We start from the raw sequence: 27,229 nt of genomic DNA, 5'->3' as shown, positions 1-27,229 counted from the left end.
GCGAGGGGGGCGGGGGGGGGGGGGGGGGTCCCCCTTGGTCTGTTCGCGATCGTGTTCTTGGGGGGCGTCCCCCGGGTCCCCCTAAGGACGGCCCCGCACACACACACACACTGCCAATTTTTCAGGGCACAGCAGAGGTTAATGAAGCCGAAATAAGTGCTTCACACTCATCACACTCCATGCACTTCAGCCATATGAGGTCATTGAGAAACTAACTAGAGCCAAAGGTCCCGCCCCCATGACTCATCACTGACACATTCTTGTCTTGCCTTTTGGTCACAGCCATGACATCAGTGTTCATTATCATGACTAAGAGATGCCTGGATCTCACCATTCACAACAACTGATATACAACGGAAATACCTAATGCTATGATAAAAACATTCCCAACAGATGTTAATAGAAAAGAAGTTAATGCTCTTAATTACAACGTGTTTAATGCTCTGTATGTTTTTTTACCATAAATTTAAAATCAACTTATTTTTCCCTTAAAATTATAAATTTTCTCAGTTTAAACATTTGATATGTCATCTATGTTGTATTCTGAATAAAATATTGAAATTTGAAACTTCCACATCATTGCATTCTGTTTTTATTCACAATTTGTACAGTGTCCCAACTTTTTTGGAATCGGGTTTGTACAATTTCCTGTCACCAACCAATCACCTTACACAGTCTGACATCACAGGTAACAGATGTCAGACTGGCTTCTACAAGGAAATTTCTATGGTAATGATTTAGAAACTAAACTCCTGGTAACTGTTCATTTCCTGATGGGCATTATGACTGCTTTAACTGGACACTCCTCTCCCGTTCTGGTGACGAGAACAGAATATTTCCTGCTCAGGAAACAGATGAACTCTCTGAGTCCAAATGTGGAGGTCCACAGCTGCTTCACCGTCAGGCAGAGGATGGGTAACTATGGCCTTCCTGTCTGCTCCACTGTCAGTCCTCTTAACCCCTGATATGTCAGTTGTTTTCTAGGACAAGACTGGAGTGACTGGACCGTGAAAGACATAACCTTTCACTATTTATCCACAAAGTTAATCTGCAACAAATGTGTCACATATTTGGAATTTTTTGTCTTCAACTAGTCCGGACTTCAAGGTGACTTCATCACCTGCAGGATTTTCTGCACCACTGAACTGATGCAATAATAACTCTGACATCATTTAATAGAGAATGAGTTTCATGACGTTTCGTTGAGTGTTATTTTAGCACTGCTTATATGCTGTTATACAGTAGCGTTATTCATATTTTTAATTAGCTCTTTTTTTTAAATGGTCAGTTTTTTACTTTAATATTAGTTTAAGTTTTAGTACTGTTGTTATGTGCATGTTACATTTTTATTATCTTTTTATATATTTCTGTTTAGCATTAAATTATAGTTATTTTAGTATTAGTAGTTTCAGTACTTCAACTTACTAACATACTTCAGTTCTTTTATTTAAACATTACACATTTTTTTAAGTTAGTTTTTTTTTTAATTATAATTTTATTTACATGTTATTTTATTTCAATCACCACCGTTTATTATGATTTTTGGTTTAGTTCCCAAGGAGGCATATAAAACATTAAAGGAATAGTTTATTGAAAACTAAAGCAATTCTCCTTATGTTCCATGGAGAAAATAACAATAGACAGAAAATAAAAAGTTCAGTCTGATTGAACAATGTCTTTAAGACATTTATCAAGGACAACTACAGCATGAAAATAAATGTTGTCAACATCGTGTTCCAAAATATTCCACACTCATTTAAGAGAGGCAGGGATTTGTCATTAACTTGAGCCTTGAGAAAATACACTGTTAATGTTTATTTTCGATTATTTTGGGAGGAGAGGACAAGTTATCTTGCTCACCGATGGCTATGGCCAATCCCTAGGTCTCCACTGCCTTGTTATGACTTTATTTTGGCTAACAGACTGGAAGCGCAAAATGGTGTTTACACGGTTATGTCCTGTTTCACATATTTTACATCCTTTTAGGGATAGGTGGAACATATTTAATGTAACATAAACATTACGTATCGAGAACAATGAGTAAAAAGTTATACTTTTAGTAGTAAAATACTAAATATAGTACTTAACCACACAAAAACTTTAAATAGTTAATGGTCTTTCATTTGTACTTACTTTAGTGAGATAGTAGACACACTGCTGGAAGGTGAACATGATGACTTCCTCTAGGACTGTCATGGCCTCCTCACTGGCAGCACGTGTGGACTGGATCTGACAATCCATTGATTCTGAGCAGATGGAGACATGATGTTATTGCACATTCACAAAAAGACCTCAAGTACCAGCATTCTTTTGTTCTGTGACAAAAAGCTGAAATGAACAAATAACTTAAGCAACAAGCCAAAGAGGCCATATGTCACAGTGATCGAACACATATTTAGTATAATTTAGGACAACACAGAGCGAAGGCTCGTACCTTTGTCCATTTCCTGTCTGTCCTGCTGTCTCCATGTTAAGAGCAGGGGGACCTCATGTTGGATGAAGTGCAGCAGCTCAATGGAGTTGGACATCCACAGCACCAGCGGCTGTAGGCCTGGGATCAGATCCTTGATGTTCAACACATGCTGCTCTGCTGACGTATCACCAGTGCTTCTGTAGCATAGTAAGCACAATGGTTACACGTTATACATTCATTTATTCATCCATCCATCCACCTGTCTGCCTATCCAACACACAATCATCCATTCTTTATCAGACCAACCAAACAAACAACCATATATCTAAACAACCATCCACTTACCTGTCTAACCAATCAACCAGCAATCTAAACAGCCATCCCTTCATCTGTCTGACTAACCAACCAACCATCTATACATAAAGATAACTGTACATCCAACCAACCAGACATCTATCTGTCTATGAACACCCATCTATAAGCTTGTTCAACCAAATAGCTATCCATTTGTCTAACCAACCATACATCTACCTTTTGGCCTGTCAGTCTAAATATCTGCTGAAAATAATCAACCAACCAACCATTTACCTCTGTATTTTTTTTTAATTATATGTCTGTCCAACCAACCCAGCAACCAACTATCTTTCTGTCTGTCTAACCAACGATCTATCCAGCTATGTGTCTATCCATCAAAATTTCTATACATCCAACAAACTAACCAATCATCTGTCTGTCTACATACACCTATTGATTGGTCTGTCCAACCAATTGTCCAGCTTTACATTTATGTTATTTTGTCTAACTAGCCATCCATCTATCAACCTTTCTGTCTGTCTACATGTCTGTCCATCAAACAAACCAATCACCATATCATTATGTCTAACCATTTATATCCAACCATACATCTATTCATTTATCTCTCTAACCAACCAAACAACCAATTTACAATCAATCATCAACCATCCATATAAACATTTATGTATCTGTCTGTCCAACCATCCATCCATCCATCTAATCAGCCAAACCAAACATCTGTCTGTCTAAAAGTCTAACCAACCAACCAACCACCTTAACAACTAATTAAATAAGACAAAGAACAGTTGGTTTAACTTGGTGCAATGATGCCAGGGGCTTCACAACCTTCTATACCAAAACACTAGCACCAAAAAGAAGCAAGCAAGCCATAATCAAAAAATTTAAGATGTTGAGGTTAATTTCCCCCGTTTAGTACTTCCATTTTAACCACTAAGCTGTATACCTCACCACAATATGAATGGAAAAGATAAAAAATCAGGATGTAGACTGAGCGGAAAAAGTCAACTGATAGAAAATGCCAGCTCTCTGCTAGCCAAATCTGCAATTTGCACACGAGACAATCAGAGCCTGAACCACTTTAGCACTGCTGTCTGTCTGCAGACAGATTTATTACTGTACACTTCAACAGTTAATGACATGCTCAAGTGGCCTTGTCTCTGGTCATGATTGGGCACCACAGAGAAAACAAAAGTGAATTGAGCACCCACAGCACCATGGGTGATAATGAGCTAGTTACTGCCGTCCTTTAAGTTCCCTGCTCTTATTTCAGAGAGGCGAGTGAAAGAAGAATGGTTGCAGAAAGAAATAAGCTCTCTCACATGTCTGGCTGCAGAGCTGCGAGTTCTTTTGTTCTTTCCTGTAGAGGAGAAAAAAAAACATCTCAGAAGAACAGATCTGTTTAAGTGTACCACAACCTTTAATCTCTGATGACAACAATGACCTATTTTAGCTATCCAAAAGGTGTCTCAAACAGGACATGTTCTTGTGCTCAGTACTCAGTTGGTTTTAAATTGTATCATATGGACACCATAGACTTCAATACCCCATAGTACTAAATGGTTACTACTATAATGTACCATGTTATATATACATGTTACTCCAAAGTACTTTCCTATACATTCTCGTTGGCTGTTCTAACAGCCTGCATAGTAAGATGGTACTATTGTGGTACTCCACAGGTATTTCAAATAATACCAAGGAACTACCATGGTATAAATGTCAAAAATCTCCATGGTATTACTATGGCGTTGGCTGCTTTTTGTACTCCATAAACTCCCACTCACCCACATGGTGAGCTGGACTTGATTAGCAATGGAGAGCAGCAATTTCCGGAGGTCAACCAACTCAAAGTTGGTGGCGGAGTGCTGAATGCACAAACACAGCAGAAAGGCTGGAGTAAGCTTGGGTTCTTCCCCTCCTGGGTCCACCCTACTGAGAATCTTCTCCAAGACTTGATCTTCATGCTGCACCTGATAGGACAACGAGAGCACCTTGCCCTCCAAGTCCCTCCAGCGGGCGGCCATTTTTTGAGTCCTCCTCCTCCTGACGGATGTTCCACACAGTTTACAGGGTGATGCTGTGGCTGGAGGACACAGAGTGGCCATCCAGGATGGGGTCTGGAAGGCTCCTGAGGTCGTAGGGTCCTTGAACATAAAGAGATAGTGCTGCCCGAGCCCCACCAGGTCCCCTGGACACAACTCAACCTCGTCATCAAGGGGGACGCCGTTGTGCATAACAAGTGCGCTGTGGAGGGGTCTGAGCATGGTTTTCATCTTGCTACTTCCCGTGGTTTGGTCACTGGTGGTGTCTAGACGCTGTACGCAGCAGTGCTGAGGTAGGATGTCAGGGGCAAAGAGTAGGACGTCCACTTTTAGGGTCTCTTCATTGTGACCAGTGGAGGATTCAATGGAGGAGCCAAATATACAACTGTTCCCACTCATCAGATAGATCAGAAAGTCCTGAGAAGAGATTAACAGCAAAAACAGGAGGTTTTATTCATGTGCGCCAGCAGAATCTGAAACAAAACTAACTTTCAGAGACTTCACTGACTGTTAAGTACTGGGACAAACCGTGTGGGGGGGGAAATGATTTATACACCAGGGATTAGAGATTTTGGGATAAATCTGTAAAACTGTATATGGCTTCATCTTCTCAAAAAAAGTTATTTCCTTGCGTAACACTCAATAGGGGTCAACATGGTCTAAATCAGTGGTTCCCAACCCTGGTCCTAGAGGCACCCCAACACTGCACATTTTGCATGTCTCCTTTCTCTGACACACCAATTTCAGGTCTTGGAGCAGGGGTGTCCAAACTCTGTCCTGGAGGGCCGGTGTCCTGCAGAGCTTAGCTACAACTTGTCTCAACATACCTGCCTGGAAGTTTCTATTATGCCTAGTAAGAGCTTGATTAGCTGGTTCAGGTGTGTTTAATTAGGGTTGGAGCTAAACTCTGCAGGACAGTGGCCCTCCAGGACCGAGTTTGGGCGTCTTGGAGTCTCTACTAATGAGCTGATGACCTGAATCAGGTGTGTTTGATTAAGGAGACATGCAAAACGTGCAGTTTTGGGGTGCCTCCAGGACCATGGTTGGGAACCACTTGTCTAGATACAAAAATGTTATGCGCTGTCACGTTAAATATTTATTATAAATATTGAAAACTCTAGCATTAGCACTGATTATGAATTATTTCTTGTGTTAACAATATAATAATATTTTGCATTAAATGCAGTAAACATTTTATTTTTGGGATGTTTTTAGCTACTACCAGGACCTACTTAAAATAGAAAAAGAATCCAAAAATCCCTAAATCTGCAAAAATGTCAACAATTCTGTGTTTTTCTGTCAATATGGGGTGCTGTGTGTACATTAATGAGGAAAAAAAATGTACTTAAATGATTTTAGCAAATGGCTGCAAAATAACAAAGAGTGAAAAATTTAAGGGGGTCTGAATACTTTCCGTACCCACTGTAATTACGTATATATTTAAATAATAACATTTAGCAGAATTAATGTTGCTGGACTAGCACTAGAATTATGCAAAGGCTGAGTTTAATACTGCTTGATTTGATAAATGTTTTTATAAAAATCTATTGATATAAATATCTTTAGTTTTTACAAAAAGTATAGTTTTGAGGTACATTTGTGAAACATTACATAAAACCCTTATGTGCCATGTTACTGTTAAAGATAGGCCTAAATATTTATAATTCTAACATTTTAATCAATATTAAGTATTGAATAATAGTTTATAGACAGGTGCATTTAGTGGGAATGTTTTGAAAATTAGGTACATTCAAACACCTCTGATTAATTTCAAAGTGTAAATGAAATGTTATATTTTAAACTAGTGTCAGTTAAAGGTGTGGGACATGTTTTGTTTCACATCTCAAGAATCAATGTGTTATGTAATCCCAGCGCACTGATAATTGATTTTAACAGAAGGAGGAAGTACAGTATAAAGACGGACTTGTCTAAATTCTTCATCTGCTTAAACTGAGGTGTCAAAACAGACTGCACTGTTGATTGATCCACTTTGTGCTGCTAAACCACATGATTCTTCTGCTCTGAAGAAGCGCCTCTCAGGACTATATGTGATTGACATAGAGCTGATCTAAGTCCCTTAACCCAAGATAATCTCCCAAGCACTTTAGGCTGTAAACTCACTCTCATTCACCCATTTACAAAACTCTTTTGCTTGACACACACTGGAAATAGACTGAGGACCCCATCATGACTAAAGTGGACAAAAAAATACATCTAAGCCCTCTGTAGATGTCAACATAATTCATCATATTTAGCTGTTGGAACATTTCAAATCACTGATGTAAAAATCACATGATCGGAATTTCCCTGAATTCAGACACATACAGTTAGTAGCATGTCTTATCATTTGTGTGGGGAAAAACAACCCCATATGAGACCACATTTACTATGTCTATTTTGATTTAATTTCTACATTTCCTCAAGTCGAGAGTTTCCAGTATGCGTTGCTTTGTTGATTATAATAGGATGGGAGAAATCCAGTGTAGACATTGCGAAACAGGAATACTAACTTTTCCAGCTAAAAATGTGGAGGCTCAAAGGCCTGTGGCCAAAATCAAGATAAACAGCAGTGCATAGCAGAAGGAGTCGTGTCACTGCCAGGGTTCACCGCAGGCTTAGTAAACAATGCTGATTATTACCTTCAGTAAAGTGCAGCGCTTCACAAGTCCTCACTAACTCCTGATTATAGTTCTGTATTTAAACGAGACAATACGCATATAATTACTGCTAGAACCGCAAACCCCTTTATCGCTCTCTCACATGCATACGCTATAAGCAAGAGATTGAAATGAATGAAATGTTCATCTTTAACATCTTGAATGAAATTATAATAACTGTCTCTGCTTCTGAAACTATTTTTTCTGGCTCCATTCCACTCGCTTTTCGCAATCAGATCAACTGTAGATGGATTCTCATTGAATATTTTGTTTCAACTGTAAACATGCCACATTGAAAACGCTTAAAGAATGGCGTTTCATGTCTATTTTGAATATGTCTGTTTATTTCTCTGGTCACATTGTATAGTTACGGTTTTCCAGTGTAGCGTGAACATGCAAAAACTCACACACCCTTGACAATGCTTACTCAGTAACACTGACTGAGGAATAGCAGGGTAGCTGCTGTCTCTAAAAATGTGCTTGGCTTTCCCACAGATTGCTACTTTTAACATGTTCTACAAACAATAGAAGAATGACTGTAGCTGTGGTGTTGAAGAGAGAGAATGTCCCTATATTCTATAGATTTGCTGCAAAGAACTGGCCATTTATCCAGTGGAGGCTCCAGCATCTCCCACAACCCTACACAGGACAAGTGGTTTAGAGCAGTGAATCTCAACTTTTTGGCGTACTGGACTCCAGTCCAATTCAGAACCATCCTCAAGGACCCCCAGAACAAAATGGACTCGTATCATTTGTGTCTTTGTGAGGACCAAATGCAGTCAAGTATAATTCAAGTTAGTTGACTTGTCCAGTATTTGGCCATATCATCAGCTACATTGGATTTTTCTTTCATGGGAACAGGAGTCATGTCAAAATATACAACATTTATACAAAAATTCATACTTTATATGGACCCCCTGGCCTTACGTCAAGGACCACTAGGGGTCCATGGACCCTGGTTGAGAAACACTGGTTTAGAGAATAGGTGGATGGATGGAACCACAGATCTGTTTGTTATTTAATTAATCTAATTCATTTCAACTGTTGTGGTGTGATGGAATCAAAAGGCACAAGCACAAAACATTATTTAACAAAAAGAAGTTTGAAATAATTAACTAATAGGTATATACTGTTCCAAATGAAGACTAAATGTATCTGGACCCTTTGTGGTTTGAAAAGTTAGTGGATAATATTGATAGTTTCTTCTTACATCCAGAAGAAAAACTCTTAATTAACATTCTGATAAAATTACATTCAGACATGATAAGTGTGTCCAAATACTTTTTGGGGTCATTGCATACATTTTGATATACACATACACTATCGTTCAAAAGATAGAGGTCGGTAACACTAATATTATGAAATATTATTACAATTGAAATTAGCTATTTTCTATTTTAATATATGTTAAAATGTAATTTATTTCTGTGATGTAAAGCTGAATTTTCAGCATCATTACCTTTAGAATTCATTCTAATCTGCTGATTTGCTGCTCAAGAAACATTTATTATTATTATTAATGTTGAAAACAGTTGTGCTGCTTAATATGTTTGTGGAAACCACGATTGAACAACCATGAACAAGTTTTATTCAAGACTTTTTGGTGAATAAAACGTTTGAAAGAGCAGCATTTCTTTGAAGTAGAAATCTTTATAAATGAAGAAAACATTATAAATGTCTTTACTGTCACTTTTGATCAATTTAATGTGGCCTAGGTGATTTCTGGGTTACTACTTAGAATATTTGCTTTAATAACAACCATAAAATCAGAAATAGTCAAAAATGTACATATGGGATATACATACGGGTATTTTTTTTAATACGAGCACTGAAATTCAAAATGCGTGAACAGGCCTCAGTCTATTTTTTTCTTCGCTGTTGTCTTTAATCTGTTGGATCTATGGGTTTATTAAGGGCTTGTGGGATTCAGTGTGTTTCTCTCACACGCTTCGGCTCCTCCTGTGTGAGAGGTAACAGCCCTCGTTGTTGACCAGAGCTCCAGTTTAGCTCCTCTCCCATTGCCGGCCAGTCCCAGGACGCCTAGAGACACATGGATCACCTGTCTGTCCAAATCCTGTCCCTCTGACCTGGGCCAATCCTGAAGAAAACGCCATCTCTCTTTACAGTGAGTGGCAACCAGCCAGGATACTCCTCACCAGATTAAACTGTTTAAGTCAAGACTTTACGGCACTGTCAGCAACATGCACCAATGACTTATGTAAGGTTTGGAAAGGCGTCTAATACTGGGGTCAGAGACATTTGATTACAGTGTGCTTTGTTTTTTTTGTTATTCTGTGATGTAAAGCTGAATTTTCAGCATCATTACCTTTAGAATTCATTCTAATCTGCTGATTTGCTGCTCAAGAAACATTTATTATTATTATTAATGTTGAAAACAGTTGTGCTGCTTAATATGTTTGTGGAAACCACGATTGAACAACCATGAACAAGTTTTATTCAAGACTTTTTGGTGAATAAAACGTTTGAAAGAGCAGCATTTCTTTGAAGTAGAAATCTTTATAAATGAAGAAAACATTATAAATGTCTTTACTGTCACTTTTGATCAATTTAATGTGGCCTACGTGATTGCTGGGTTACTACTTAGAATATTTGCTTTAATAACAACCATAAAATCAGAAATAGTCAAAAATGTACATATGGGCCTAACAGGCCTCAGTCTATTTTTTTCTTCGCTGTTGTCTTTAATCTGTTGGATCTATGGGTTTATTAAGGGCTTGTGGGATTCAGTGTGTTTCTCTCACACGCTTCGGCTCCTCCTGTGTGAGAGGTAACAGCCCTCGTCGTTGACCAGAGCTCCAGTTTAGCTCATCTCCCATTGCCGGCCAGTCCCAGGACGCCTAGAGACACATGGATCACCTGTCTGTCCAAATCCTGTCCCTCTGACCTGGGCCAATCCTGAAGAAAACGCCATCTCTCTTTACAGTGAGTGGCAACCAGCCAGGATACTCCTCACCAGATTAAACAGTTTAAGTCAAGACTTTACGGCACTGTCAGCAACATGCACCAATGACTTATGTAAGGTTTGGAAAGGCGTCTAATACTGGGGTCAGAGACATCTGATTACAGTGTGCTTTGGTTTTTTTGACAAATATTGTGATTTTAGACCACTATATGACAGATGTGTAGCATATAAGACTGATGCTGGTAAGATATTAAGGTTAAAAGAACAAATCAAATAACACTGAAGCAGCCACTTGTTCAACAGGGCATGCAAAAAACTGATCCAATTTTAAACCTTCAATGTTGCCCAAGTTTCTTCAGATAACAGCAAAAATATAAACGTAAATACCCTCAAATCAAACAAGTAAAAATACGTTTTCAGCTGCTTCTAACAATGAAATATGTGGGTTGAATTGACAATATTTTGTATGCAAATTCCACAACATATCAAAGTTTCACCACTTTGCAGGCAAGTTCAGAACCTTAAACGAGAAAAAGTCACAACATTTCAAAACATCATCGGTTAACCACTGTTTCTAACCACTCAAAAATTGAAATGGGCCTAACTGACCCATTAATACAAGATCTATATATACGGCTCAGGCCTTTCCTTTGATGTAAAATGTGAGATTTTTCATCTACTTTTCAAGCAGCATTCAGTAGTTCTTTAGTTAGCATTAGCAACACTGTTCTTTGTATACTTTCAGTACAGATCCCACAAATTCCCTAGTTGCATGTTTACACTCTTTTTTGTCTTTGCCTGTTTTTTTATGTTTTCTGTCTTTTGACTTTTTCTGCTTCTTTAGCTGCACAGGTACTGAGTCTCCTCTACTTGTAAAGTAAAGTGTGTTTCATTGTCAAGTTTTCACTCTTCGCATCACCAAACTACACTATACTACTAGTGTATCTACAAAGGCAGCAGTGAGTGTGAGGATGTATAGTGAAACACCATGGGTCACATCCATACACTGAGGGGGCGACCTGCACCAGATATTACTATTATGTTGTCTTCCTCTTATGAAGGGTACACCATTCAGACGACATTTTATAAACAGACAATTTAGATCTTATCATGTAAAAGTTTTTTTAAATTAGCAACAAACTACTGAATGCACCTTAAATGCCAAAGGTTCTCCTCAGAAGTCCACACAATTTCATAAATCACTGACGCATAGTGCCAACAGTGTGAGAAGAGATGCACTTAAAAGTTTAATACTTTAGGTTTAAGGTTTCAGAAAAATCCTTAACCCTAAATGAGAGCGATAGTAACAGAAATAGTGATGCTCGTCTTGGCAAACAGCACTAAAAATCTTAAAGGAAACCATGGATGGCTACAGGTTTTTTTTTATTTTTTAGAAAAATAACTCTAATCCAAATACACAAAGAACATCACTGAAGGTCCTACCTGTCTGTGGTTGTATCCTTGCAGCAGAAGGAAATATGGGAAATCAAAGGGCAGGTGGATGGAGTACTGCGTGTTGTTGTCATCGCTGCTTTCCGTCTCCTCTTTCTCTGCGTTGAGGAGGTGAGCCTCTTTATCAGCCTCTGCCTCTGGATCCTCCTGTAGAGGTGCATTATGGGTCTCACTGGCTTCTTTTCCCATAGTGGAGATGTCCATGTCGCTCAAGCTCCTCCAGATACCCAGAGCATCCAGCCCCTCATTCGTCCCATCCACAAACAGAGAGGTGACCCGCGCACGAGCATGCTGCAGCTTTCGGGCTTGGGCATTGAGGCCTGGGGTGATAAATGTTTTTAAAATATATGACTTCAACTTAAAAAATGTATACAATTTCACATTGTCATGCTAAAAACGTATAGACAACCATTGCTTATGAAGATAATAGCACTGACTATGGCTTTGTCAGACTTCTTCTACTGCATGAGCAACAATTTTAAAGCAGCATAAGTTCATAAAATGATGGCTTAAATGGTTTAAGATTATGCTTTCATACATTCTTCTAAATATAGCTGTACATCTGCCACATTTTGTTTAGACGATCTGCAATAAGATGACTATGGATGGGAGTGGCATACAGTGTTGGAAGTAATGCATTACAAGTAACAAGTTTTGTAATCAGATTACTTTTTTACAAGTAACTAGTAAAGCAACGCATTACTTTTTAATTCCTTTTTCAAATAAGTAACGCCCATTGATTGACTGACACCTTTCCTGGTGTTTAAGTGCAGAGACCTTGTGTTTGTTGTGTAAGCATGATGTTACTGTAGTTCTAGACTAAATGTGAACATGCATTTACCCACAACAAAAACAGATCCAGTTGTCCTCAAAACGAGGAAAAAACTGTGAAAAGCAAACTCAGAATATTACAGATACCTGCGATAATTAAACATGTAAATACAAAAAAACACTTTGTGTATTTAATCCCATTTTATTGACCTTTATTGATCCAATTTAACCACACCGATAAGAAATTTAGGTGTGAAAGGACTATTGCATTTGCCAAAAATATAACTTTTTGTATTAAAACAAACAAGCAAGCCCGGGCCAGATGAGAAAAAATGTTATGTAACACATTACTTTACATAAAAAATTAACTAACGCAATTAGTTACTTTTTTGGGGAGTAACGCAATATTGTAATGCATTACTTTTAAAAGTAACTTTCCCCAACACTGGTGACGTAACAAACAGAACTGAAGAGTGCTGTGAAATGTTCTCAGAGCTCAGGCTTTCACACCCAGGCGTTATCAGCTGTGGAAATGGGCGGTCATCTACATTGTTCTGCCAGAACACACAGCGATGGGGGCCGAGCTTCCCCAGTCACCGATTCTCAAGGGAACCCTGTGGAACACCACAGCCCCATGCCAAAGAAAAAACACCCTCAAGAGTGCAGGAAACACGCTCAGAAAGAAAAACAAGCAGCCATTTCGATGTTGGCGGCTGGAGAGCGGTGGGAAAGCTCAGTGTGAGAGCTGATGGGACTATCCCAATAAAACATACTTCTGAGAGAGCAATTTCACTAAGCTTCTTGCTGACAGGCTTTTGTTGGGATAAGCCGTGAGGCACCTCACTCTGTTAAAACATTCCTAAATTGAGTCAACTGGAACATACGTAGATCAAAGGTCAACTAGTCAAAACATCTCTAAAGGCCGTTCACACCTAGAACAATAACTACAACAATAACTATATCAGCGTCTACACCAATGCATGATAACATTCTGATTATTATAAGAGCGCCCAGTTTTGTCATCTGCCACTTTAAAGGTGATGGATTCGAATTTATTGATTCTGATTCATCGGCTGTAGTGTGGATACTATTCTCACAGAATTAGAAAGATTATTAAAACTTAGTTGTTTTAGATATTGTCCTTGGTGTGAACAGGCCCTAAACTGTTGATACGTTCACACAATAAATTGCTGCAATACCTGCAGTGATGGTATCTGTATTCTTGGCACTTTGCGCCTCCACGTTTGCTCTTTTCTGGATCTCGAAACGCCTGGAGAATCCATCCTTGGGTTTCCAGAGCGACTGCAACATGAGGGGCTTCTCGTGGTCACCGACAACCCGACAGCACTCGGTCTTCCATTCATGGTCCAATCCAGTTTGGCCAATCACATCACAGAGCACATACGCACTGGAGTCTTCCTTTTCCAAGCAGTACCTGTGAGGCAAGAGAACAGCTCAGCTGACCTTACCTGCTGGACTAATAATACATGCATTCTGACTTATTTACACTGTTAAAGAGTTGGATTCTCATGCCAAACATGGCAGTCTCAAGAAACAAGTTGAACGTATGACAGAGACGCATTTCAGAAAGGCGGGGCATAGAGGAGAAACAATAATGTACAGTATGTGGAAAATAATGTGTTTTTTAACCTTAAACCGCATACACACATTTCATTACACCAAATACACAAAATAATGTTCTTTTTAGCAACATCATATGACCCCTTTAAGGGAACAGTGGAGGCAGTTTGTTTCTCCGAGCCAGCAACGGAGTTGTGCAAGTGTGTTTGTTAGTTCCCGGCATTGGGTGAGGAATGTTTTATAAACAAATTAAATACAATTTAAGTCTATACATTTTTGTTCCTGTTTTATTTATGTCGATGTCACAGCTTGCAAACGAACGCTGCGCAAAAGCTTCTCGCACTCGTGACTCTTCAGCTCCGTCCACGGCACACCTCCAAGAGCTTCACAGTTTTCAGAGAGAAGCGGTACAGCTGTATCTGTCTTTTATAAATCTGATCAAACTAAAGGCTCTTTGAAGATATGAAGAAAGCAATACTACTTTATAGGTACTCAAGATTAACATGAGATTGGCCGAAACTGTGTTATGTCCCCTACAAGGCCTGTTTACACCAAGAATGATCACTATAAAGATAACAACAATGATATCTATGCTGTCATTCATCCACACCAAGGGATGATAATGTTCTGTTTATTATAAGCATGTGCTGCCATTTTGTTGTCTACTGCTTTAAATGCTTGAGTTCTTTCAAATCTGGTGGATTCTGATTGGCTCAATGTTTCAATGACAATGTTTTTTTTGTGTTCATCAGCTGGAAAAAAAGTGATTCAAACGATATGGTTTCTCTGTGTCATTATCGACGTAGCTGTGGTGTGGACATCACTATTATCATACAATTAGAACAATTACTGACACTTTATAGTTACAGTTATTTTATTTGTTGTTGTGTACAGCCCTTAGTGCTTTTCCAGTGATGTGTTTTGACTAGTGCTGTCAAACGATTAATCGCATCCAAAATAAACGTTTTTGTTTACATAATACGTGTGTATACTGTGAATATTATGTATATATAAATACAAACACATAAATGTATATATTTAAGAAAAATATAATTCTAACAAATGCTTTGCTTGTCTGTTACTTAAAATAAAAACTGACTTATTCTGCTATCTACTGGCATCGCTGTCACCCTTGTTTAAGTGTGTCTAAGTCCTCGGATGCTTTCAGGGGGCACTTCTTTCTTCATTTGTGCCGCGAGTGTGCTGAAAGTAAACGCAAGGCATGCAGAAGCGTGTGCATAACTCACTGCAGAGATCCACTGCTGCTCTTTCTGCCCAGCACTGCCAGGCGTCTCTTGGGCGAGCGGATCAAGAAGCCCACAGGAAAGCCCAGAGCTTGTTTAGAGACGAGACTGCTTCTTTCCTCCGAGATCATGTCAGCGCGTGCAAGAGTGTAATTGTTCGATTTCAAGTGTCACGTTTAGCAGCTCTATCCCAGTCTGTGTGCCCCGCTGTCCAAATAACTCGCTTCGGGGCAACACATGTCGCGCGTGTTAGTGACACAGAGACTTTAAACGCTGAACATCTTCAGTCATCCTTTCTTTACTATCATCCACTGAACACAACCGTGTCTGCTTCGCTATTAAATAATGTCATCCAGTCCGGTTTGAACAAGTCCTCTTTAATTAGACATGTCCTTACGGATTAAAACGAATGCTAATCCGATATCGTAAACGATAGCGATAAACTGTCCCAGCGACACGCTCGCTCTGATTCCGTTGAGTGTCCCCTGTCCCGTGTGTGTGTGTGTGTGTGTGCGCTTGGGTCCCGTTTGAAAAGTTAAAACGCGTCGTAAAGAGGGCGTCTGGGAACTCTAGCCGGAAGTCAATCCTATTATGATATGTTTAGCTCATGAATATTAATTAGGGTATGTGATTGGCCGTACTAATTCATATTCATGAGCGCAAACTTCGTCACAGCAGTGACAACAGATACAAAGGTATATTTATATATACATATATAAAAAAAATATCTATCGATATTAAGACATTTTACACCCTGCATTGCTGAAAGAAAACACTGGACCTTATTCGAGATTTACGAGCAGAAAGTGTGTAAACTTTACGAAAACAAAAACCCTTCTTATGTAAATCGCTGCATTTATTTAAAATAAACTATTTACAAAACTACATTAGAAATTAAAATGGCATTCGCTCTACTTCTGTTTTATAAATGAGGTGGACATGGTCTTCAGTTCATTTCCATACATTAAATAACTGCACACATTGCATATCGTTATTATTGCCTGACGTATTTGATTGCTCAATATTTAATATACATACACACGGATCTGCTTTATGCATCATAAATTATGATACAGCCTGTATGACAGCAGTTCCCTCACTGTAAATGTGAGCGGATCTGATCTGAAGTGTAAGGAAAAGGGAAAGGCGGGAGAGGATTTCCCTTGCACTGGGTGTGAAAGGACTCAACTACGTAGAATGTCATAATATTTGCTCGTTCTGCATGCACGTCTTTGTTTTTTCATTCACGATACCACAAGTGTGTCTCCATCTACTGGCAGTGATCACAAATAACACATGACTATAGCTGCACTACATGTTTCCTCCTCAAGGGGGCGCTTTGAGTTACAGAAATATCTCCGCTTGCGTTTAAACATTCGATTTTATCTATTCAACACGAAAATAAATAAAATAAACTAAGTTGGACCATGCTATTGTCAGATTTTATGCAGATTTGCTGGCTTACCGTCCCTGTAAACGCTAAGCTGAAGAACAAGGTACTTTACCGTTCAAATTCAATTCAAACGGGCTAATTTGATAAACCAAGGGGATTCTTTTAAATTCTCAGGTACCTCAATCAGAGAAAATGTGTTGTGCGTCACGAGAAGTGTTAAGATGTATGTTTAACAATCAAACAGTATCCAGTTTACCCTGCTACACGAAGGTAATGAGTCTGCAGGTTTGTATTCAAACCGTCTTGACTAGGGATGTAACGATTAACCGCGAGCCGGTTGAAAATCGATTCAAATATGTGACGATTCAAATCGGTTGAGATGCCAAACAAATCGCTATTCATTTAGGTGTAGGAGTTTATATGAATGTATGTTTGAGGGGAACTTACAGTCTTTAGAAAAGTTTAGATGGTATTTGTTATTTTCATCTTGCCTCTGTATAAAGCATATTGAAGTTTATGAGTGCAGCGCTGCTTTGTTTACAGCGGAAACCAGGAAACGCTTTAAGCGCCACCTGCTGGCAGAGAGTGAATCTGCGTCTCGTTCAGCTCGTCTGCTGTTTCGGTTTCATGCAGATATTTTTTTATGTATAGTTTCACAAAACTGAAGTTAAACCATTCTGTTTTTGCTTCAAATTTCGAAATTATACAATCTAATTTAGATTAAAAACTGCTCATGTTGCATGTATGCAGCATCTTTGTTTGGATCAAGATTAAAATGCAGCGGTTGCCTCTAAAATTAAATGAAGAGCACGGACAAAGCCTTAGTTTGTTTATATGAATAGATTTCTTTATTTTTTACTTATTTGATTTGGGGCTTGTTTTAAAATTTCAATTTAGTTTTGTTATTTACATTAAATTTAGTTATTTAGCAGACAATTTTATACAAAGCGACTTACAAATGAGGACAGTAGAAGCAATCAAAACCAACAAAAGAGCAATAATATGCAAGTGCTATATTAGTATATTATTACAGTGTTATATTTCAATTTCACAAAGAAACGTGCAGCATTTTGTCCAAGCAATAATATAAGACATTTAATTTATAATTTGTCCTAAATCTAATTTGGTTTAAAAATCGTGAATCGAATCGTGAAATCAAAACCGCGAATCGAATCGTGACTTGAGTGAATCGTGACATCCCTAGTCTTGACAGTTTAGGAGACTTCAGCCATTTCCTTTCAAGAAGATCCATCTTCAAAAAATGAGTCCCCAAGACAGCCATCTAAGTGAACAGACATGCCTTTCCAGGAAATCATGAATTTGCATACATTGAGACACATTTAAACTGATAAAATACAATAAACGTGTAGAATAAACACAATCCTGGACATACTACTAAATATTTTGTCACTGTCAGATTTGATCAAGTTTTTTTGACCTCTGATGTACTAATAGCAGCAAAATTGCTTTGGCGTTAAACGAGTTTAACAAGGAAAAACCTTCTGATATCTAAAGCGAGCAGGTCAGCTCGCAGTTCTGCCATCTTTTGCATGCTCCCATAGCGCTCTGAAAAACAACACGACATCATTTTTTTCCTCATTTTTATTCAGGACAAATACAGGGTTTTTTTTAAACTGGAACAAAATGAAAACACTTCTCTAAACTAAAACCGTGTAAAGATTTGGGATTTAGCATACAGAGGGGAAAACCAAAGCCAGTTAGAGACCTTTAAGGCTTCCAGTCAAAATACCGAGCAGAACCGATCGTCAATATTTCTAACGTGTCAAGTGAGAGCGGACTGTACAGAGCAAACATGTCACAAGTATTTGATTCATTCTGAATGCATACTGACAGAAATAATGGTGGACCTGCATGTGCATCTACGCCAGCTCATAGCAGTGAGACCAAAGAAAACCAAACAAACATAATTGAAAAAACACGAAGGGTCCTGTGGAAACACTGAAAAGGGGACCGTTTTACATTTACATCTTTATCATATAGGCCACTACATCTGTGGTTCACCTTGTTTTAAAGCAGCGGAGGTGAGTTGTCGGATGGAGGTCTTCGGGTCTTCCTCTCGCAGCTGTTCAAACTCCCCCTGATGTACACAAATGGTCAGAGAAACTCCATTAGTGCGTGAAGCCAGACACATTTACAGCACAAGCAGAAACATTACACCAGATTAACAGGTCTCATTTACACAGCTTTTTAAAAACTATCAAACCACAATTAAGCAAGAAATACATTGGATCACTTTTATCATCATCTTTGTTCTACACTCTTTATCAGTTTTCAAATGTTTCATCTTGAGATTTATATTTTTTTAAACAGCAGCAGCAGCGATAGTAACTGCTCGGCTGCAAGTTAAAATGATTGAAGGCAAGCACACAAATAAAACCATGAAATATTTAAAAGAATTGATATCCCGCTTCTATACGGCCAGACTGTGGCTCTGTAGGTGGCTGATCTTGCTCTGAAAGCATGCACTGCTACTTTAAGGACAACACATGTTGCGAATTTAAACAAAACACGAGAGAGAAAGTAAGTCAAAGTTTACTTCAAAAAGACACACCTGCATTAAAACACAAGCTAATTCTCACTAGGGCTGAGCGATATATCCAATATCCCTGATAGAATCAGCAGTGATAGATAGCAAAATTGCATAAAAAATGTAAACCGTTTGAACCAATTCAAAATCGTGATTCAACATAAGTAAATATTAACATTTACTCCTACGTATTGTTATATTAGTGCATATTAGGGCCGAGAATAATGCATTCATTTGGTGTGAATATTTGTGATGCATTCATATTGGTGTGAATACAGAAAAAAGTTCTGCTTAATTTCGCAAAAAATCTCATTTACACAGCTTTTTAAAAACTATCAAACCACAATTAAGCAAGAAATACATTGGATCACTTTTATCATCATCTTTGTTCTACACTCTTTATCAGTTTTCAAATGTTTCATCTTGAGATTTATATTTTTTTAAACAGCAGCAGCAGCGATAGTAACTGCTCGGCTGCAAGTTAAAATGATTGAAGGCAAGCACACAAATAAAACCATGAAATATTTAAAAGAATTGATATCCCGCTTCTATACGGCCAGACTGTGGCTCTGTAGGTGGCTGATCTTGCTCTGAAAGCATGCACTGCTACTTTAAGGACAACACATGTTGCGAATTTAAACAAAACACGAGAGAGAAAGTAAGTCAAAGTTTACTTCAAAAAGACACACCTGCATTAAAACACAAGCTAATTCTCACTAGGGCTGAGCGATATATCCAATATCCCTGATAGAATCAGCAGTGATAGATAGCAAAATTGCATAAAAAATGTAAACCGTTTGAACCAATTCAAAATCGTGAATCAACATAAGTAAATATTAACATTTACTCCTACGTATTGTTATATTAGTGCATATTAGGGCCGAGAATAATGCATTCATTTGGTGTGAATATTTGTGATGCATTCATATTGGTGTGAATACAGAAAAAAGTTCTGCTTAATTTCGCAAAACAAAAATTGTAATGTCTATTTAATGGTTTTAATTAATCTTTTAGGAAGTAATTTCTTAGCCAAAACTGATGTGCGATTAAATATGACATGCATTTAATCAAGATTTTAAAAAATGATTAATCACTTGACAGCCCTTGTGCATACACGAGATTTATTAATTTTTTTTTATTCCCACTGTTTTACAACTTTCGTTTAGAATTTTGTAGCCATTTTTAACAGGCCACGATAGTGAAATGGTGGCTACTCTTCTTATAGACAAAAAAAAAAACTTTATATCAACCTTTAAGCCCATTTGAGAGCTAATAAATGCATTCAATTTCATCAATAAGTAGGTATGCAACGATTAACCGTGAGCTGGTTGACAATCGATTCAAATATGTGACGATTCAAATCGGTTGAGATGCTAAACAAATCACGATTCAGTTACGGGCAGGAGTTTATATGAACGTATGTCTGAGGGGAACTTACAGTCTTTAGAAATGTTTAGATGGTATTTGTTCTTTTCATCTTGCCTCTGTATAATGCATATTAAAGTTCACAAGTGCAGCGCTGCTTTGTTAACAGCGGAAACCAAAGAAACGCTTTAAGCGCCACCTGCTGGCAGAGAGTGAATCTGCGTCTCGTTCAGCTCGTCTGCCGTTTCGGTTTCATGCAGATATTTTTTATGTATAGTTTCACAAAACTGAAGTCAAACCATTCGGTTTTTGCTTCAAATTTCGAAAGGATACAATCTAATTTAGATTAAAAACTGCTCATGTTGCATGTAAGCAGCATCTTTGTTTGGATCAAGATTAAAATGCAGCGGTTGCCTCAAATTAAATGGAAAGAGCACAGACAAAGCCTTAGTTTGTTTATATGAAGAGATTTATTTTATTTGGGGCTTGTTTTAAAATTAATTTAGTTTTATTTACATTATATTTAAATTTAGTTATTTAGCAGACACTTTTTTCCAAAGTGATTTACAAATGAGGACAACAGAAGCAATCAAAACCAACAAAAAAGCAATAATATGCAAGTGCTACATTAGTATCCTATTATAGTGTTATATTTCAATTTCACAAAGAAATGTGCAGCATTTTGTGCAAGCAATATAAGACATTTAATTTAAAATTTGTCATATCTCATTTTGTTAAAAAAACTTGTGAATCGAATCGTGAGTTGAGTGAATCGTTACATTCCTATCAATAAGATGAACTGACATACGTTTGTTTAGCTATATCACCCAGCCCTAATTCAAACCTATAACTGGTTACCGAACAGGCAAAATTAAAATAAGCGACACAAACAAGGAGAAAGAACTGTTTTGAGCTTGATCTGGTTTGATAGGTTATTGTGGGATATCAATTGGGCTCATCTGTAAACCTGACATCCACCCGTTACGGCGTAGAGTAAACCATTGGCACTTGAAACCAACAGAAAGCAAAACTGAGAACATTTCAAACTGGGAGAAAAGAGATAGGGTAAATAAACATCAAGCTCTGAGACACGTTCACAGGCAACAGCATTCAAATGGATGTGGGTAGTGAAAGGAGTACCTTTGGTGAATACCTGCACAGATTGACAGTATCCTTGATTTTTAAATTGGCTTTTCATGAGGGGGGAGGGGTCGCTCACAACACCAACGCTGTGTGAGGTGTGGAAGTCAGCTGCAATAATTCATTAACCCTACACTTCCATCATCCCAAAGCTATCGGATCTCAACTTTAAGAACAGACGGTATTAAAAAGTGCAACATATCCATGTAACTCCAACAAAAAAAATACATATGTATTCATTGCAGTTGAATGAACTCTTTGGACCTCTTATTAACACCTTATAGACATCAGATGGTAAAATGCTGTGTGCTTATGCATGTACATGCATATGAGCACACAATCATTTTATATGTGAAAGACAAAGTTCAGTCAACTAGTTTAATCTTACTGCGAGCATAGAGTTAACAGGTTGAGGTAGTAAAGGCAGAGTTAGAAAAAACAAACAAAAAAAACCACGTAAATTTGGAAGAGAACTTGTCTAAAGAGACAGATGTATGACCGATACAAAACGAGGTACCTCCAAGCATGTTTTTCAGGGCTACACTGGCCTTTCCCTCTGGGTTTGTTTCTTTCTACTTTCTTCCGTTTCATCAGCCTAGTCCCCATCTTCAGTGCATACTTACGATGCACTATTAAAAAACAGGAAGAAAATCACAGACAGAACTGAAAGAAAAAGGGGGGAAGGGGAGAGGGGGAGAGACCCGGGCCGGACGGGACAGTGCACTTACCTGGGGCTGATCTGAGGTCCTATCAGATCAGTTTTAATTGGACTGTGTGTCACCTTCAGAATGTAGCTCTTGCGCGGTGCCGTTCACTTCCGCTTTGGGAGGCTCCGCCTCCATGGACTCGGGCTTGGAGAGCTCATTAGACTTTTCAACCGAGCCCTTTCTGCTGCTCCTTTTCTCATCTGAGGAGTCCTTGTGCTCTGTGAGATAAACAATAAACGGACATGGCTATCTGGGCGATTCAGAAATATAGTTAGATTAGGCATATTTGATTTAGTTTCGCGAGTCAGTTCAAACTCTTGCAATAAAACCTTTCGAAACTTCTGATGTAACGATGATGAGGGAATTCTGCACGTGTCAAAAATAAATAAAAAAATACACATGGAGCTACAGAAAAATGAAGTCTTCAAAAGGTTTGTTCTACAACAAACAAATAAAAATTACCATAAATCAAAAAAATAAATAACCAAACAATTTAATTAAATAAAAACGAACAATCTCCTTCTCCCGCTCTCTCTCCCTCTCCTTTTCTCGCTCTTTCTCTCTCTCCTCCTCCTCTTTGCGTTTCTTCTCACGCTCCTCCCTTTCACGCTCTCGGTCCTCCTTCTCCTTCTTGCCTCGCTCATCCTTCTCCGGATCCTCTGAGCGCCGATGCAGCTTTTCCTGTGGGATCAAACAGAAAATCATGGTGTAAACATTACCGACTTCTGATTTGTGCCAATCAAGTTCATTCAAAACCACGCATTACCAAATTATCTAACATTAAGAATTTGTTTTTCTTACAAAATGACTGTATTGTAAAATATAGAACTGGAAGAAATGTCTATAACGGACCCTAAATCAAAAGGTTGACCGCCACCTCACCTTCAGCTCCTCGACCGTGGCTTTGATTTTGGCATATCCCATATGCTGCTTGCCCATTAGATGATCATCCACTCTGGACTGAGCGTCACCAACTATGAGGAAAGCGCCACACACTTCACACACCTCCATCTGCTTCTCCTGAGCTGCAAAGCTCTCAATCGTCTGACAAACAAGAAATCATGTCAGTACCTTTTACAATTAAATACAAAAACAGGCCGCATGTCTGCTTAAACCTGGATGTGTTACTCACTGAAGGAGTGGAATTGAGCTGCTCCCGCTCCTCCTTCAGCTGCTCCACCAGCTTCATCATGCCCTGCGCCTCCTCAACACGGCCCTCCGAGCCCAACTCCTCAATCTGAGCACACACAAACACACATCTATATGCCTCTCTGAACACATTCGTGCTCATTTCTCCACTTATGACAGGCAGAACCTACCTGAAGAACAAGCTCCTCAATCTTCGTGGTGAGGACCTGAGATTTCTCCTCGTTCTTCCCAGATGGACCCGGTGCCTGGAAATCAGAGTTCGGAGTGAGTTGTGCTCGACACACAGTGTACACACGCCTTTATCTATATTATCATAATAAAAACTGCATATGAATTTAACAGATTGTCCTAACCGGCTGGCTTGCTGAAGAGCCAGGCAATAAATATGTTCCAAAATGTGGTCATATAAATATGTAGACAGTGAAGGCTATGGAAATACTTACTCCAGAGTTCTGCTGGGCTCATTTTAAAACCCCCCCAAAAACAAAAACCCAGACTTTAAAATAAAAATGAAAACTGAAAAATAAAAGCCAATTTGAAACAAATAAATACTATAATAGCATATCAAACAAATATATTTTGAAAACAAAATATATATTGCTTTGCACATTCTCAGCTCGTGTGTCTAGGAGCTGTGAGAGTTGCGCACCTGCTGCGCTTCCGGTCACGTTCCTTACTCCTGGACCTCTTCCTGTCTCTTGAGCGGCTCCTGCGGCGGTCTGACGCGCGGCTGGAGTGTCTGCTGTTGGAGTGACTCCTCCTGCGCCTGTCCCGTTCCCTCTCCCTCTCCCGCTCACGTTCCCTCTCCTTCTCCCGCTCTCTCTCCTTCTCCTTTTCTCGCTCTTTCTCTCTCTCTTCCTCCTCTTTGCGTTTCTTCTCACGCTCCTCCCTTTCACGCTCTCGGTCCTCCTTCTCCTTCTTGCCTCGCTCATCCTTCTCCGGATCCTCTGAGCGCCGATGCAGCTTTTCCTGTGGGATCAAACAGAAAATCATGGTGTAAACATTACCGACTTCTGATTTGTGCCAATCAAGTTCATTCAAAACCACGCATTACCAAATTATCTAACATTAAGAATTTGTTTTTCTTACAAAATGACTGTATTGTAAAATATAGAACTGGAAGAAATGTCTATAACGGACCCTAAATCAAAAGGTTGACCGCCACCTCACCTTCAGCTCCTCGACCGTGGCTTTGATTTTGGCATATCCCATATGCTGCTTGCCCATTAGATGATCATCCACTCTGGACTGAGCGTCACCAACTATGAGGAAAGCGCCACACACTTCACACACCTCCATCTGCTTCTCCTGAGCTGCAAAGCTCTCAATCGTCTGACAAACAAGAAATCATGTCAGTACCTTTTACAATTAAATACAAAAACAGGCCGCATGTCTGCTTAAACCTGGATGTGTTACTCACTGAAGGAGTGGAATTGAGCTGCTCCCGCTCCTCCTTCAGCTGCTCCACCAGCTTCATCATGCCCTGCGCCTCCTCAACACGGCCCTCCGAGCCCAACTCCTCAATCTGAGCACACACAAACACACATCTATATGCCTCTCTGAACACATTCGTGCTCATTTCTCCACTTATGACAGGCAGAACCTACCTGAAGAACAAGCTCCTCAATCTTCGTGGTGAGGACCTGAGATTTCTCCTCGTTCTTCCCAGATGGACCCGGTGCCTGGAAATCAGAGTTCGGAGTGAGTTGTGCTCGACACACAGTGTACACACGCCTTTATCTATATTATCATAATAAAAACTGCATATGAATTTAACAGATTGTCCTAACCGGCTGGCTTGCTGAAGAGCCAGGCAATAAATATGTTCCAAAATGTGGTCATATAAATATGTAGACAGTGAAGGCTATGGAAATACTTACTCCAGAGTTCTGCTGGGCTTGAGACAGGGCTAAACGCGCATGGCCCCTCCGAATCCTGCGCTCCACCTCGGCCAGGAGACTCTGCAGGTACCGCAGGAAGTCTCGCTCATATCCTTCCTTCATAAAGCGGGAGCTCTTCTCATACCTAAGACAGTGTGTAACAGTTTTTTTACATTAACATATGATACAAATCTTAAAACATATACTGGTAAAATTACACTAAATAATCATTTTGGGGTAAAATTAGAAATAGTTTTATGCTTAAAGAAAATTTTTTAACAAGATAATTTTTAGAAACAAGATTGTTTGCTGTAGAACATGTTTATGGCTAATTCTATGTATAATTCTAATAAAAAAATTTTTTTAAATCTAGTAAACGTAACTAAATAAAACATAGTATATGTGTACAGTAATGACAATCACTATTGAGAACAATGGGAATTAAAAATCTGCCGATTTTTTGCATTATATAATAGAAAATTGTGAGGAAATTCATGTTAATGAATTTGTCAGAAAAAAAAAAAGTATATTAATATTTATGTTAATATTAATGGTTCTAAAAAAACAAAATTAACTATTTTTTTACCATCTGATTTGGGATGTGTTCATGACATTCACCCAACACTTACATTTTCCTCAAGTTTTCATCATGGATTTTTTCACAAGGACCTGGGGGAAAAAATTACACATTACAATGTGGATCGCAAGAATAAAACGAGACAAATGTATTTGAGAAGCTGTCCTTACCCAAGTCTGATCGTGTGTTTGTGAAGAGTTCAGCGGGGCAAAAGTCACACAGGTAGTATTTGCAGACCTGAAGAAAAAGAGTGAACACTTGTGTTAAATCCTCACGAGTACTCGAATTAGTGGTCGACCGATATTGGTTTTTTGACAGCCGATGCCGATATCTTGGAAAGCAGGGTGGCCGATGGCCGATATAAAGCAGACACAATTATATTTATTTTAATTAATATTTAAGAAATTTGAACTATATAAATGAATGTGTTAAATAAACATACTAATACCTTAGATGACACAGTATTTTTCACAAATAAATAAATATTTAATAAATTTAATATAATTAAAAAGGAAGCAAGCACTGTAACCAACAGGGCACTCAGTATTCTGGGAAGTCGGTGTGCATTGGGAATCATATTTCTACAAATAAATAATAATAATGATGCATTTTATTTAACGTCGCCTTTCAAAACACCCACGGTCACCTCATCCTGCAAAACCGCATTTAACAGGATAAAGAAATGACACTAAGCCCTATTCGGAATCCATGAGTTTTATCACTGAGGTGATAAGTACATTTATTTTTACAGACGTCCATATGAGAAACAATTACCGTCCGAATCGGGCTGTGACGTGACTGTGGTCAAAGCGAACACGTGTTCCTGCAGAGCATTACTCTTACCTATTGTGATTTTATTCGTCTTTATCATCCTTATTAATATTTTAATGCAGAGATTTAAACTATATTCACTATATACAATGCTTAACATTTATGTAAGGTTTTTAACAAATGATGGTTTGTGCCACTGCTGCTCTAAACTAACAGTACTGGTGATTACCAAAATCATTTTTTAGCTTTCTGTATGGGTTAGTCCTCCAATATGCATAAGCTCTTTAGTAACAGTAGTAGG

The 27,229-nt window shown here is 38.6% G+C and overlaps 2 protein-coding genes across 2 annotated transcripts in view; both read right to left on the bottom strand.

Annotated features, from left to right (window-relative positions):
• LOC107562037 (ras-associating and dilute domain-containing protein-like) overlaps window positions 1-15,529 on the bottom strand; it is a 28,690-nt gene extending 13,161 nt beyond the window's left edge. Inside the window, exons 1-7 of the mRNA XM_016246601.1 lie at window positions 15,402-15,529; window positions 13,773-14,008; window positions 11,794-12,122; window positions 4,513-5,187; window positions 4,048-4,085; window positions 2,435-2,610; window positions 2,134-2,246 (exon numbers count right to left, since the gene is read on the bottom strand). Coding sequence (XP_016102087.1) covers window positions 2,134-2,246; window positions 2,435-2,610; window positions 4,048-4,085; window positions 4,513-5,187; window positions 11,794-12,122; window positions 13,773-14,008; window positions 15,402-15,529 — 1,695 coding nt within the window. The remainder of the gene's footprint in view (window positions 1-2,133; window positions 2,247-2,434; window positions 2,611-4,047; window positions 4,086-4,512; window positions 5,188-11,793; window positions 12,123-13,772; window positions 14,009-15,401) is intronic.
• A 2,858-nt stretch (window positions 15,530-18,387) lies between these two features.
• Window positions 18,388-27,229, bottom strand: part of LOC107562036 (luc7-like protein 3) — a 12,363-nt gene continuing 3,521 nt past the window's right edge. Inside the window, exons 3-17 of the mRNA XM_016246600.1 lie at window positions 26,328-26,394; window positions 26,210-26,249; window positions 25,581-25,725; window positions 25,308-25,382; window positions 25,121-25,225; window positions 24,871-25,032; window positions 24,318-24,669; window positions 24,054-24,064; window positions 23,871-23,945; window positions 23,684-23,788; window positions 23,434-23,595; window positions 23,145-23,232; window positions 22,949-22,956; window positions 22,573-22,797; window positions 18,388-18,889 (exon numbers count right to left, since the gene is read on the bottom strand). Coding sequence (XP_016102086.1) covers window positions 22,606-22,797; window positions 22,949-22,956; window positions 23,145-23,232; window positions 23,434-23,595; window positions 23,684-23,788; window positions 23,871-23,945; window positions 24,054-24,064; window positions 24,318-24,669; window positions 24,871-25,032; window positions 25,121-25,225; window positions 25,308-25,382; window positions 25,581-25,725; window positions 26,210-26,249; window positions 26,328-26,394 — 1,587 coding nt within the window. The 3' untranslated portion in view covers window positions 18,388-18,889; window positions 22,573-22,605. The remainder of the gene's footprint in view (window positions 18,890-22,572; window positions 22,798-22,948; window positions 22,957-23,144; window positions 23,233-23,433; window positions 23,596-23,683; window positions 23,789-23,870; window positions 23,946-24,053; window positions 24,065-24,317; window positions 24,670-24,870; window positions 25,033-25,120; window positions 25,226-25,307; window positions 25,383-25,580; window positions 25,726-26,209; window positions 26,250-26,327; window positions 26,395-27,229) is intronic.

The sequence above is a fragment of the Sinocyclocheilus grahami genome, unplaced genomic scaffold, assembly GCF_001515645.1.
Source record: "Sinocyclocheilus grahami isolate Dianchi unplaced genomic scaffold, SAMN03320097.WGS_v1.1 scaffold803.1, whole genome shotgun sequence".
In the NCBI taxonomy this organism is placed as follows: Eukaryota; Metazoa; Chordata; class Actinopteri; order Cypriniformes; family Cyprinidae; genus Sinocyclocheilus; species Sinocyclocheilus grahami.
The sequence above is the reverse complement of the archived record's forward strand: the minus strand, read 5'-3'. Positions and strand labels throughout refer to the sequence as shown.